General features: G+C 52.6%; 2 protein-coding genes and 1 long non-coding RNA gene across 3 annotated transcripts; 1 reads left to right on the top strand and 2 right to left on the bottom strand.

The window, feature by feature from the left end:
- Nucleotides 1-3,754: 3,754 nt before the first annotated feature.
- LOC112466389 lies at nt 3,755-4,345 on the bottom strand. The gene has a single exon (XM_025034454.1). It carries the CDS (start codon nt 4,343-4,345, stop codon nt 3,755-3,757), a length of 591 nt encoding a protein of 196 aa, XP_024890222.1.
- Nucleotides 4,346-10,041: 5,696 nt separating this feature from the next.
- Nucleotides 10,042-11,225, top strand: LOC112466391. Its single transcript, XR_003042138.1, has 2 exons — nt 10,042-10,159; nt 10,453-11,225. It is a non-coding gene; the product is annotated as an uncharacterized LOC112466391 (long non-coding RNA).
- A 29-nt stretch (nt 11,226-11,254) lies between these two features.
- Nucleotides 11,255-13,376, bottom strand: LOC112466390 (protein ANTAGONIST OF LIKE HETEROCHROMATIN PROTEIN 1-like). The gene is made up of 6 exons (XM_025034455.1): nt 13,242-13,376; nt 12,768-12,948; nt 12,518-12,674; nt 12,130-12,456; nt 11,668-12,020; nt 11,255-11,584 (listed from the first exon to the last, which is right to left on the bottom strand). The coding sequence occupies exons 4-6, from the start codon at nt 12,405-12,407 to the stop codon at nt 11,343-11,345; spliced, it is 873 nt and encodes a 290-aa protein (XP_024890223.1). The 5' UTR covers nt 12,408-12,456; nt 12,518-12,674; nt 12,768-12,948; nt 13,242-13,376; the 3' UTR covers nt 11,255-11,342.
- Between the last annotated feature and the right edge of the window lie 1,128 nt (nt 13,377-14,504).

Here is a 14,504-nt window from a genome sequence, read left to right as displayed (position 1 = left end):
GCTCAACTAGAGTAAAGAATTTTTGCTTACCGATCTAGATTTTTGTTTCATTCTGATTAACGGCCCAAGCCGTAAAATATTTTGTCTTGCATCACACGCGCGGATCGGCGCAAAAGGCGCACGACATAGGCTAAGAGCCACACACAATCTTCAAAGGAACCAACCCGGCCTAATAACGTAGAGATAGGTGCGCGAGCGCGAGAACTAAAGATCCGATAAGCAAAAGAGGAGTCTCTGACTTTCTCCCGAGACGCGACACGGCGCTAGAGTAGACTCGCGGCGATGTCCGACGGAAACTTCGAGAGATAGCGCGACACGCGATAACACCGTTCCATCCTTCACATCGGAGTCATAAGAGTGAGACAGATTAGGTCAACAGACCCGTCCGACACGAGGCTAGGGTGTTAACGCGAAAAACTAAGTCCTGACTCAAATTGGAGTCAAAGGAGAAAAGCAGGTTAGACCACTGGACTTGTCCGACACGAGGTTAGAGCGTAAGCGCGACACGCGAAAAACTAAGTTCTGACTCAGATCGGAGCCACATTCAAAAAGCAAGTTAGGTTGATGGAGCTTTTTTTTTTTTTTTTTTTTTACTTGGGGAAATTTTCTACTGCCGGGTTCCCGAACCTGACCGAAATCAGGCCCGGTATGTGGCCCGGCAGCCCCCTTTGGTGTTCGAGGGGGAAGACCCCCCTGCCCTCCTGGGAGAGGACAGGGGGAGTGTGGGATTCTACGGGGGCCGGGCTGTGAACCCCGCACTCGTCGCAGCCTAACCATTAAAACCCCAAGGGTGTCCTTCTCCGCGCATTGCTGGAGGACGCCCGGGAATTATTGATAATTACCTCCGGGCGCCCTCCTGCGCGTGACCTGTGTGAAAGGCCTCCGATCCTTTGATCCTGACTTTACCGGATCCTAACTCCAATTGTACGGCGGGGATGTGGACACCACCCACCCCCGCCGTCCTCTCCCTTTGTTGTGGGAGGCTGGGCTCGACACCCGGAATCCCAGCCGGGGTGCCGAGCCTCCCTTCCTCCGCACCGTTCCCCAGTCGGGGAGAACGGTACAGAAGTGCGTGACCTCGCTTGTCGCCAGAAGGTGACATTGTTCTCCCATTGTTTGCTCACGACGGGAGCGACCGACCGGTAAAGAGCAGGGCACGGGAAGTTCCACCGCCCAAGCGGGACCCCCACCATATCCCCTCGGTCGGTCATTGGCCTAGATCGGAACGGACCCGTCGACACTCAGAGGTTTTGCTCCCCGCGCCGGATTCGCTCCGCCACCTTCTTGGCGGTCATTACTTGGCCGCAAAAGGCCAAGAATGCCCGCCATCCCGATTCGTTCCCGACCATCTTCGCCACGATGGCCGGAAGGGAGAGGTCGTCGCCGACCTCCCCCTTGAGGACACGGCGCTGCTCTTCCCACGCCGGACAAACCTCCAGCGTGTGCTGCGCCGTGTCCTCCTCCCCGTCGCAATGGTGGCAACGGGTGGTGGCTTCCTTCCCTATTCGGCACAGGTACCTTCCGAAGCATCCGTGCCCGGTCAGTACCTGCACCGAATGATACGTCAGTCCGATTTCCCCCCCCCCCCCCCCGTTGAGCCCGTCTGGCCAGCCGGGGCCGGTGGCCTCCGCCAACCCCCAGCCCCCTTCGGCGTTGGCAAGATAAACCTGCCATTTGCCGATGAGGACCGACGTTTCCCGGAGCCTTATGGCTCCACGCGTTTTTTCAGGGATTGGTGCTCCGCCCGCGCCCGCCTTCAGCTCGGCAACGCGCCTGTACACCTCGGCGCGCTGCCTCGCCGCGAGCTCCAGCGGGGGGATCCCCGCCAGCAGTGTCGCGGCGTCGTGCGAAACTGTACGGTAACACCTCGAGACGCGCTGGGCGATTGTGCGTTGAACTCTACGGAGTTTCGCCCTGATGTGCGCGGTCTTCTCCGCCTCGTCAGCCCACACGGGTGCACCGTACAGCACGACTGACTGCACGACGGTCGCGTAGAGCCGGCGAGCCCGACCGCTCGCCCCTCCCAGATTGGGCATCAGCCTCGCTAAGTTGTTTGACACGCTCAATGCCCTGGGAGTCAAGCGAGCGAAATGCTCGCCGAAGCTCCAGGTTCCATCCAGGTGGAGGCCGAGCACCTTCATGCTCGCCTCCACGGGGACTCGGACTCCCTCCACGTTGATGTGGGCTTTGGGCGGCTTCCCCAGTCGGCGGTCGTAGAAAAAGACCGCCTGAGTTTTCTGGGGAGCCATCCTCAGCCCTAGTCTCTTGATTTCAGCCACCACTCTTGCCACAGCGACGTTGGCGACTCTGATGGTCTCCTCTCATGTGTCGCCCCCGACCCCCAGAGTTGTGTCGTCGGCGAAACCTCCTAGCCAACAATTCGGGGGGAGGGTGGCGCGAAGGACGGCGTCGTAGCCGAGGTTCCACAGGAGCGGACCCAATACGGATCCCTGTGGAACCCCTCGCACGATCAGCCTCACCCTCACTACACCGAACTTGTCGGTGTAGACCAATCTCCTGTCCCGGAGATAATCGTACAGTGTGGCCACCAGATAGTCGGTCACCCCGTGATAAAGGAGTGCCTCCCTGATGACCCACCACGGCAGGGAGTTGAAGGCGTTGGCTATGTCAAAAGACACGCCCAACACCGCCCTGCCGTCCCTCACTGCAGCCTCCGAGAGGGCACGGACGCGCAGAATCGCGTCAACCGTAGACTTGCCCTCCCGGAAGCCGTACTGGTCCGGCGATAGGTCCGGACCAGTCCGGGACAGGTGCCGGACGAGTCTGCCGGCGATGATTCGCTCCAACAGTTTTCCAGCCTCGTCCAGCAAGCAGATTGGTCTATACCCGGAGGGCTCATCGGCCGGTTTGCCAGCCTTCGGGAGGAGAACCAACCTCGCGGTCTTCCAGGTTCGGGGGAAGCGGCTTTCCTTGAGACATTTGTTGAATATTTTCCTCAAATGCTCCGCCGCCTCCCCCGTAGCCAAAGCCCATGCCCTTCCGTGAATCCCATCGGGACCGGGAGCCTTCCCGGCCCGCAGCTTTCCTTTGGCTGCGGACCTCATTTCCTCCATGGTGATCTCGAGCTCCTCGTTCCATTCCCCCACGGGAGGGGGGGGCGGACCTCCGTTCCCGGGATCGTCCGAGAAGAGGGTGTCCACCACCCTCTCGAGGAACTCGAGGTCCATGCCCTCTGTCGCCGGGGGCGCCCAGGCTCTCAACTTATTGAGAACCATTTTGTACGGGCGTCCCCAAGGCTCCCGGTGCGTTTCCTCAAAAAGTCCCTTCCAGGCACGGTCCTTGGCAGCCCGGATAGCTCGGGAGAGGGCTCGTTTGGCGGAGCGGTACTCCTCTCCCGCCTCCTCAAAGCGCAGGGGATCTCTCCTGCGCCTCGCGCGCAGCCAGACTCGTCTGGCGTGGACAGAGGAGCGCCTAAGCTCGCCAATCTCCTCTGTCCACCAGTACGCGTGTTTCCTCGGGTGTGGCCTGGACCGGGGCATCGACGCGTCGCACGCTCGAGTCATCGCGTCCCCTATCCAGGCGACTGCCTCGTCAATGTCCATATCCGATTGGACCACGAGGTCGTCCGACCACAGAGACACCATTAGCAAGGCCCTGAGCATATCCGCGTCTAACTTGCGGAGTGCCCACCTCGGGAATCTTTCATTTATCTCCCGGCGGCGAGCCCGGATCGCCGAAGTGGTGACCGGGAGACTCATCTGGATCCACTGATGGTCCGACAGTGTCTCCAGCTCTACGGCCACCCTCCAATCCCGAACACGGCGCGCGACAGGGGGGAAGCCCACGTGAGGTCCACGATGGACCCCCCCGTCTGCCGCACGCAGGTCTGCACCGCGCCGGTGTTTACGCACACCAGCCCCAGGCCCGCCGCCCAGTCAAGGAGAATAGCTCCTCTCCTGTCCGTGGCCGGGGAACCCCAAAACGTTGCTTTTGCATTGAAATCCCCGGCCAACAGAACCTCTTCGCGAGGCAGGTATCTCACGAGACAATCCCTCAAGTTGTCCAAGATTGCCTCGAAACCTGGGATATCCAGTGATCGAGCTGGAGGGATGTAAACTCCCACCACGACCACCAGCCCCCATCTCGCAGCAACGAACCCGTCCCCGCTCTCCAGACGAGAGCAAGGGACAGGCTCGTCCGTGACTCGCCACGTTATCGCAGCTCTACCGCACCGGCTGACCGCCCAGCACGGGTGATTGGGCGGCACCCAGTACGGCTCGGCTATAATCCCCAGGCCACTGCAGGTCTCCGCCATCGTATGCAGAAAAACATCCTGCGAAGACCTGCAGTGGTTTATATTGCCCTGTAAGACCTTATGGGTCATTTGTGGATGCTACTTCCGGAGCCTCCACTCTCTCTCCACGTGATTGCTCGACGGTAGGTTTGGTCCACTGTTTCCACAGCCTCCATCGGAGCAATTGGCTCAGCCGTGTCCCCGTTTGTTACGGCTTGAGCTACCTCGTTGGATTTTTGTTCCTGAGGCAGAGCCTTTTCACACAGAGCAATAGAGGCTTTCTCCTTTTTACGCCTCTGGGCTTTGGGCCTATTTTCTTCGTCGTCCTGGCCCTTCGCGGGACCCACTGTGTCATCCTGAGCAGCCCGTTTTTTGGGGACTCTCCTCGGGACCACAATATTGGTCTTTTCGGTACTCACAATTGTGGGTACACTGGTGGACTGTGCGGAGAGAGCCTCCACCTCCATCTCACCCCCATCCTCCGCAGCGCATTGAAATCTCGCCCTCAGGGGATTAAGCGCCCTTCCGGGTCTGGATTTCTTCCTCGAAGAGGGGCACGCTTTGCTGCCTACCCGGTGATTCGCGGGTTGACCACAGTCAGCGCACACCAGGCATCGCGGTTTGTTTGCGCACCCCTTTGCCAAATGTCCAGGCTCGCCGCACCTGTAACATTTTGAACTGCGGTCTTCCGCCGCCGTGCACTGTGTTCGCACGTGTCCAGGCTCCAGGCAGCGGTAACATTGCAATGGCCTGGTTTCCAAGGCCTGAACACGGGCCTTGAACCACCCAATGACAATGTGTCTCTCCTTCAGAATATTAATTGCCGCTGCGATTGGGCATCGAATCCAAGCGGTTCGGAGACCGAGTGGCCCTCTCCGCAATTCCCCGACCTGAATCTGGCCGGATTGACATTTCCCTACCCTGGCGATGGACTCCGCGACTTCGGCGGGTGTCGCCGAATCCGCGAGGTCCAGAATACAGAACTCCCGCGTCTTGCACGGCCTGGCAATTCTTATCCCGGGTTTACCCGCGAACAAAGCTGTCAAACTTGCCGCCAGTTTGTCGGCTTTCTCAGTCCCGTCCTGGCCGGAGATCTCCATCAGGAGTGCCCCGGTTTGTGCTCTGCGCGGCTTAAGGCCGCCACTAATACCCATCTCTTGGAGGGTAATTTTTTGTGTTGCCTCTTTCATCACAGAGTCATAGTCACCATCTGCGCAAGTGATGGTGACTGCCGCGTTACGCGGTGGACTCTTAAGGCCTGTCTTGACCGCTTTGACGGCGGCCCTTCTTGCCCCGTTTGACCACGGTTGCCCAACTGTTAGGTTGGGCCTCCGCATCGGCCTTGAGCTTTGGGGGTGTCAGAACCGGAGTTGCCGCTTTATCGGTGTTACCGGGGCCACCGGTTGATGCCTTCGCTTTAGAGGTTGAGACTAAACTTGAGTTCGTCTTCTTGTCGCCTCTTTTTTCTCCGATGTTCTGTTTGTCCTTGCCAGGAGTTGCCGATGCGCCCCCATCCATTTTGGACTTTAGCGCACCAACCCCTCTATCTCTTTGGGGCATTGGATCTACCGTCCGCCCAGGCATCGTCGCTAGGCTGGCTGTAAATTGCCTGAACAACTCCTGCATCTGGCCCGACAGGGCGTCGCGAATCCTGGCCTCCATAGAGTTTTCTTCAGTGGGGCCGCACGGCGAAACCTCCTTCTCGAGCACCGTGGGGCCTATCCCCCTCAATGACGGTCTCGTTACTGGGGGCATACCTTCCCGTCTAATTTCGTCTAAAATCCTTAGACGATTTTCCTCAGACCTTACTTTGTCGCGACCTTCGTCGGTCTCGGCGATGTATGAGTCACCAGACTCCTCCCCCGAAGAATCAGGGATGATTACTTTTTTGTTTTCCCTCCTCCTAGTTTGGATCTTGTGTCCAATATCCTGATCGAAGCCACTGTTCTCCGAATCGATCCTCGCTGTGTTTCCAATCGGAACACTTAGTGCCTTGCTTCGGGATTCCCTGAGCTCGTTCATTTGTTCCCGAAGCCGCACGTTCTCTTCTCGAAGAGCAGCCACTTCCACACGAAGCTCGTCAAACATAACCTCGTTGGCTGCCACAGTGTCCGGTCCCGTTCGTTTGATCATATGGGTGATTGCAGCGGTGATGGTGGCTGCAGCCTCCTTTAGGCCCTTTTGATCGGTACCCTTGATCCTCTGTGCCGTGGCGCACACCTTGTCCACGACGCGGACCGCCTCGATGATTTTATTGGGCAACTCCGCCGAGGGAGCCATTCTCAGCTCCTCGAGGAGTTTCTTCTCTCTGGCCTTGCGGCTCCTACTCAGGTCGGGAGCCACGGAAGGATCCTGAAGATCCCTGATCTGCCTTTGGATCTTCTCCAGTTCCCTCTTGGCCAGCCTTACCTTCTTCTCTTCATAGGCCCCTGTGGTGGTCGGCCACCCCCCCTCTCCATCTTGTATCTTGGTGGGGATCCTGGAGCTGTGGGTGACCGACGATGCCTGGCTGGTCCTCCCCGATTGTTGATTCAATTCGGAGTCAGTCGATAATACTAACGCCATGTCGACGTCGTCATTTTCCGGAAGACTCGTTGTCCGGACATCTGCGAGGACATCCCTGGCAAGGAAGTCGTCAGCCCTCTCCGCCAGGCTATCCGTCTCGCGTTTCTTTCTAATCAGGTCAGCAATTGTGCTGACGTAACCCGATCCGGTTCCACTCTTAGAGGAGCTCGCACCCTGAGGTCCAGGGATCTTACCCTGAGACTGACTCAAGGTGGCTTTCTCTTTGGCGCACTTCAGGCCTGTGAGCTTTCTCACAACGACCCTAGGAATGGCGCTGAGCTTCCCACCATCAGCGATCACATGTTCCCCCGTGGTGCTCGCCGGCAACACCACGGGCAGCCCGTCGCTCGTTGACGACGTGGGGGGGGGGGAGCCGGGACAGTACCTCCGCCGACACGCCGACTCCTAGGACCCGACCCCAGGGAGTTTTTCTTCTTCGTCGACATACTTTTCATGAAACTTTTTGGTGGTTTCACTTCGGAGTATCCTTCCCTTAGGCTGGTTGCCCACCACAGCTAACGAGCCCAGCCTGCCCGAGCTCGGGTATCCCCGGGTTTGCCAAACCCGTATCGAGGACGCCTCCCCGGAGGTTTCCAGGAAACCGCCCCCGACCCGTGAGGCCACGCCCGCCGATCAACGCCGACGCCTGAGACCCCACCCCCCCACCCACGCACGACGAGGGAAGCCGGCCGAGCCGAGGCTCGATCCCGGCCCCCGCCGCGCGCGAGAAGAGAGGAAGAACGAGGCCCCACCGCCGACGCCACCAACGGGCACATCCGCGCGTCATCGGCCCTTACGTCTGGCGACCAGACCCGCCGGCCCCGACCTGGGAATATGTCCCAGCGGCCCGGCGGGTCTCCCACCCAGGCAACCCGACCCCGGCCTCCAAATACGTCGGAGCGGCTCGGGACTGCCCTCCGTGTTGGAGACACCGTGGGACCACGTCCCTGGTGTGCGAGTCTCCAACACGGGCCTCCCCTCCGGTCGTCCCTGCACCACGTACAGGGACTCCCGAAAGAGGGTTACCCCCGTCTCCCCTGCCGGAGCACCGGCGTGCAATGGGTAACGAGACGAGGGTCATCCCACCTCCTCGGCGAGACGACATCCCTGCCCGCCTCGGAGGTGAAGACCTCCCACCCTGGATCCCCAAAGAGACCCCAGCGAAACCTCTCCCGCCCCGCCGGAGCACCGGCGTGCAATGGACGAGAGAGGCCCGCTCCCCCCATGACGGGTCCGAATCCCCCGACCCGCCGGAGCACTGGCGTGCAATGGTCGAGCGACTCGAGACCCACCCCACGGTTTTTTATCGACGTTTTCCTTCCTCTAGGCCGGCGGGAGGAGTAGAAACTCCCTCCTAACGGTCCCGGCCGACCGGGCGATTGAAGTCAGGGCCGCCAACCCCTACCGGCGATTGGGACCGGCCCGAAGGCCAGTCCCTAAGGGAGTCGCCGGGCTCCCGTTTTTCCCGCCTCTCCGGACATGGTCCGGTGGCAGGAAGGGTGGAATCTTGGACCCCGCACCTCACCAACAGGCCACCGCGGTGACTTCTGTGAACAGAAGTCTCCGGTCATGGTCCGTCGGATCCGAACGGGGAGCCCCCTCGCCACGCCAAAGCGTTCCACCACGAGGGAGAGGTTGATGGAGCTGTCCGACACGGGGTTAGGGTGTCAGCGCGACAAGCGAGAAATTAAGTCCTGTCCCATACAGGAGTCTAAGGAGATAGACAGGCTAGGTCGGCGGCGCTGTGCGACGAACTGCGCGAGAGTTAGGGTGACACGCGAATACTTAGCGCTTGACGGACCGGCGAGGTCTCGCGAGAAACCAGGATAGGTCTGCGACGCGACCCGGTAACGCAGAGGCAAATCCCGGAGACGGTCCGCAATTCAGCTTCCCGGACATCATTCCCGAGGAAGGACTAGCCCTGACACACCAAGGGAATCTAGGACACCGCCAGGGTAGGTCGGCGACGAAATCCGGCCACCCGGACCAAAGATACGGCGACGTCCCGCGATCTCCCGACCCAGACGTCATCTCCTGGGAATAGGCGCGGAAATAGGTTTGATCGACCACCAGAAGTGGTCAGAGTAGGTCGGCGTCATTGGCGTCTGGAGTGCGATGCACCCGGACATCGTCCACAGAAAGAACGTACGGAATCGCGTAAATTAGGGATAATTAGAACGTGCGCATAGGTCGGCGGACAAAAAACGCCGAAGGTGAAAAACCGGTGCACGAGCACCAGGGCGGCGAAGCCTCTAGAACGCGATAACAGCGGAAACTTCCATGGGAAACATCTGGAACGCCCGAACGCGTAAACACGCGTAGAAGGGGAAAAGAGAAAGTCGGAACATCTGGCACTACGGCGCAATAGGCGCAATAGCCCAAGAGAACCCCACGGCTCGAGGCAGTCTCTCGTGGATCGTCTCAAAGGTAACACGTACAACTCATATCTCTCACGTTGTCGCGATAACTTCCGCAATTGTGATCCGATTTCGAAATAAATTATACCGAGACATCTTTAACAAACGGGAACGCCCGCAGAACGCGCTATTGTTCGCAATACAAACGCGAACGGTATTGTATACCGCCGAGAACTTGTGCGTCGTGACTTAGCGATACGTGCGACCACCATCTTGTGTAACTTGAAGATTTGTGAACAACCATCACTGTAAACAAAGAAACTTGAATAAATTAATTAATCAGATGTCAAAGGATTTCTGGAATTATCACATTTACTTACCTTTTACTTACCTGGTCCATCGGTGTCGGTCCATCGAAGTCCCTTGTTGATCCTGGTCGGCGGTGGCAGCGGTGATCCAGAGTGTCGGCGACGGCGATGATCCATCTATGGCGGGAACCTGAAAGAAAGGAAAAATTAGTTAGATTGATATTCCAAGGAATCATAGATACTCACCTTCTCGGTTATTCAAGGTCAAACCGAGTGGCGACCGTTGATTATAAAGACATCCAGTGCAAATCGTACCTTCCTGTAGTGCCGTTTGGTTACAGTGTATAGTGTGCGAGGAGCGTGCTTACCTTCGATTGGCACATCAGACGTGAAAGAATCTGCGGGTTTCCACGTCAAACGCAACGGAGAACCCAAGGTGGGAGATACCTCAATGCCTTGGCAGGGTTAAAATCTTCGTGATCTAAAACAAAATGGCGATCGTGACAGGATACGTAAACGTGTCTGATTGAAGGATAAGGGCCAAAGCACATGACATGGCGTAGCGATCTACGACAATCGTAGTCGTGGACGTAAGTAACGCACAAGGTTTGGCGTAGTGCGTTATGTCGTATGGCGAGTGATGGCGAGGTACGAGCAAGCTGCCAAAACCAAAGGTGAGTACTATCCTGATAATTTCTAAATAAATTAAAAGTAATCGTCAAATTTAATTGTTAAAAGTAAAATTTTTACTAATTAGGCTGTAACAACCTAATTATGCTGTAATGATCTATTTTTGTGCTTATATGTTAAATGACGAACAATGGTAATTTTAGGTTAACAGCAATTTTTCTTTATATAAAAATGCTTTAAAGAACGCTTTTTTTCTTCGCTTGCTCCTTGCTAATTTATGAATTTTTTTTAGATTATTGTTTAAATAAAATTGTACATGATAAATGGTAATTTTTAGGTTAGCGGCATTTACGGATCAACGCCCGATGTACTGACGATACTCGACGTCGCGCTGCTACCCTTACCAGAATCGTTATTGCCTATACGCGCGCTGGAAGAACGATACACCATTGCAGCACGCCGCATTGCTGCGGAAACGTGCGGATGCTCAAAAGAGAAAGAGAGGGAGACGAAGAGGCGAAAAGGAAGAGAAAAAAGGAAAATTACGCTCGGCAAAGCGCTAAGCGCTAAGAGTTCTTCGCCTTCGTTGCGGCTCCTCTCATCTCACGTGCCGCGGTTCGTCAGAGTGACTTTGATCGAACTCCGATTAGCTTGATCAACGATGTAGTTCGACCGTCGCGTTAAGCTAGAAATTTTCCAGTGAGCAATTCTCGACGATACGATTCGTCGTCCTTGATCTATAATCTTCCTTTCCACGTGTCATACGGCGGGGGATTAATTAGTCTATCTGTGTTAATGAGGTAGTACAAGTATTGCTTGGTAAGCTTAATGACTGGATTAAGTTGATCGGAGTTTGCTCACCCTCGATCCCTATGGGTGAGAAAAGTAATGTTGTCGATCGCGAAAATAAAGGAAATGTTATTGCAAAAATCAAGAATAATTCTGCATAAAGATATCTGCTCTCTAATATTGTTTGAAGATGTGTTGTGTGATGTATAACATTGTTATGACTATAACTTCATTGATTATAACTTGCTCTTTTGTTGTAGATATGTAAACTGCATAAGTTTAGAGTTACAAAACTGGTCGATTAAAATAATTACATTCTAAGGATGTATGATTATTTATTTATGGCAAAGTTTACGTTAGTAAGAAATAATTTTATTTTTACGATGCGTATTACAATAATAATCTTGTTTTTTACAGATCGAATTGAACATAGATAAGTTATTTATGTTTACACTTAAGTTTAATTATCTGCATGTACACCTCTACGGATAAAGTCGTACTGCCACGCCAATTCTCCAGTTGGAGAGACAAAGTATTCGCATAATGTGTTTCGTTGAAAAACCCAAATGTCTTCAAAGTACTACTGGGAAGATTAATAGTTCCTTTCGGTAAATTTAATTGCTCATTATTTAAATTTAATCTTATCTGAGAATCACTAAAAATTCCCCCATCGCTGTTTCCTACAATAAATCAGATACATATTTTATTTTTAACGTATTTAGTTATAATAAAGTATAAATAATTATATTTTTGTAAGGCTTACCTCCATAAGCCCGTATATCAACTAAGGTAAATCTGTATAAATGATCTGCCACTGCCATTAAAACGATACTATAATATTTTTTATAATTGTAAAATAAAGTCCCAGAATTTGGAGGACACTTTAGCCTTATGTGTTTTCCATCTACCGAGCCAACGCAATTAGGAAGATTCCACCTATTCCAATAACCGTCTGCACATTTTTTCCAGTCTTCCTCAACAGGAGAAGCAAGATATATCGGTTGTAATACTTTAATCAATACTAGACCAACTTCCTTTATTATATTTCTAACAGTGGATTCACCGACTCGAAATGCCATCGCTATCGATAATGGCAAATCACCTGTAGCAAGATACCTACAAAAATACATTAAATTTATATTGTGTACATAACAAATTATTCTCTTTTAAGACAAAAGTGCAATATCAAATATTATTTTAAGATCGTATACATTGAAATTATTACCTGAGAGCTATTATAAGTCTATGTTCTGGAACAAGAGCACGTTTACTGGTTTTCCTTAAATGTGGTGCTATTAATTCCAGAAGCTTCATAAAGTGTTCAAGTGTCATTCTGGTATAGCGGTAAAACATTTTACTATCATTTTTTAATTCTTGAAATAAATTTTTATAATCCCCATGTCGTGCTCTAATTTGATTTATAGGTCTAGTATGCCATCGCCTATCTTTTAGCAGCCATCTTTTTTGTTTCTTTTTACGCATTAGCAAATTATATGTACACATCCAATTAATAATAAGAAATAGTTTTTATTTTTCATCTTGTTTTTCACTTCTAGAAGCACAAAAAAATATCACTTAATTTATTTATAGAAATTATCAGAATATGTACTCACCGTAGCCCAGGTAGCCAGTCGTCCCGGGGATAGGAGTCAAAGACAGGTCCTGGCATCCAATACGATGACCATGTTACAATTTTCCTTTGCGAAAATGATTATAATGGCAGAAGGCACACATTTTATACGTACTTATCAGGTTGTCATACAACTGGATCTGTATAAGAAAATAATCGAATAATACACCCGGTGAGGTGTGCGTAAGCTTGCTTATTGACCGGCCGACTAGCTTGATCGTTTTCTTGCTTACGTGCTTCATAATCGACTTGATCTTCTTTTGAGCATCCGCACGTTTCCGCAGCAATGCGGCGTGCTGCAATGGTGTATCGTTCTTCCAGCGCGCGTATAGGCAATAACGATTCTGGTAAGGGTAGCAGCGCGACGTCGAGTATCGTCAGTACATCGGGCGTTGATCCGTAAATGCCGCTAACCTAAAAATTACTATTTACCATGTACAATTTTATTTAAACAATAATCTAAAAAAAATTCATAAATTAGCAAGGAGCAAGCGAAGAAAAAAAGCGTTCTTTAAAGCATTCTTATATAAAGAAAAATTGCTGTTAACCTAAAATTACCATTGTTCGTCATTTAACATATAAGCACAAAAATAGATCATTACAGCATAATTAGGTTGTTACAGCCTAATTAGTAAAAATTTTACTTTTAACAATTAAATTTGACGATTACTTTTAATTTATTTAGAAATTATCAGGATAGTACTCACCTTTGGTTTTAGCAGCTTGCTCGTACCTCGCCATCACTCGCCATACGACATAACGCACTACGCCAAAGCTTGTGCGTTACTTACGTCCACGACTACGATTGTCGTAGATCGCTACGCCATGTCATGTGCTTTGGCCCTAAGTGATCACGGGTCTTGTAAAAGATTCGAAAAGCAGCGTTGGGTAACCTAACTCCTAACATGCGAAAAGTGAAAGCACCTAATGTGCGAAAATAAAAGTCAAATGCACCTAACGTGCGAAAATTGAAGTCATAGCACTGCACGTGCAAGGATTGACGACATAGCACCTAACGTGCGAAAATTTAAGTGAAAACGATCTAACGTGCGAGAATTGAAGTCATAGCACTGCACGTGCAAGGATTGAGGTCATAGCACCTAACAGGTCAAAACTTTCATGCATTATACCTAACTGGTGTGAGTCAAAGTGATCATACCTAACGGGAAGGATTAAAAGTGACAGTGATCGTGCGAACGCGACACGTCACAGCTAAGCAAGCAACGAGTGCAACGAGGCCAAGTGACAGCAAGTGTAACCGCGCCGCAACAACGTGCGTGAAGCGTGTGAAATTGTGCGGCGACAAACTGCCGAGGCGATATACAGAATCGCACGGAAAGCGTACGAGCGTGAAGCACGAGAAGAGTCCGAAGTGCAATCAGAGCACAAGTGCCGCGATACTTATAAAATTTTCCACACTCGGGCGTGAACTGAGATACCGCCCTGACACGTCATAACAAGGTGCGACAACGAACGCGAGGCCGTAACGTAGAATATGAACGCGGCCTAAACCAACGCGTTGCGATACCGTACGGACGCGATTAGGCGACATCGAATCCGCGAGAAGTGCCATAACCTACGGCACCATAGGGCCGAAAAGGGGAGATACACGAAAAACACTCGTATGGCGACGCTACGAACGCCGTCAGGAGTGAAAACAAGGTCCAGAGGACTGGCAGAAGAAAACAACGACAACGTCGGCGACAAGATCAACGACAACGTCAACCATGAAGACAACATAGAAGACCCACAGGAGGGCAACCAACAACCACCGCGGGATATCAACATCACCGTCGGGGAACAAAGTGAGGCAATTAACCTCAGTGCGGAGAAAACATAGAACAACCACCGGGGAAAATCGTCATTCCAGCCGGGGAACAGAACGAAGCGATAGGTATCGCAAATTCAAGCGGCGAGGCGCCAACGAGACCGACCTCGGGCGCTGTGACAAAGTGCGAGAAGTCACGCAA

The sequence above is a fragment of the Temnothorax curvispinosus genome, unplaced genomic scaffold (assembly GCF_003070985.1).
Source record: "Temnothorax curvispinosus isolate PA1 unplaced genomic scaffold, ASM307098v1 QBEX01016128.1, whole genome shotgun sequence".
NCBI lineage: Eukaryota > Metazoa > Arthropoda > Insecta > Hymenoptera > Formicidae > Temnothorax > Temnothorax curvispinosus.
The sequence above is the reverse complement of the archived record's forward strand: the minus strand, read 5'-3'. Positions and strand labels throughout refer to the sequence as shown.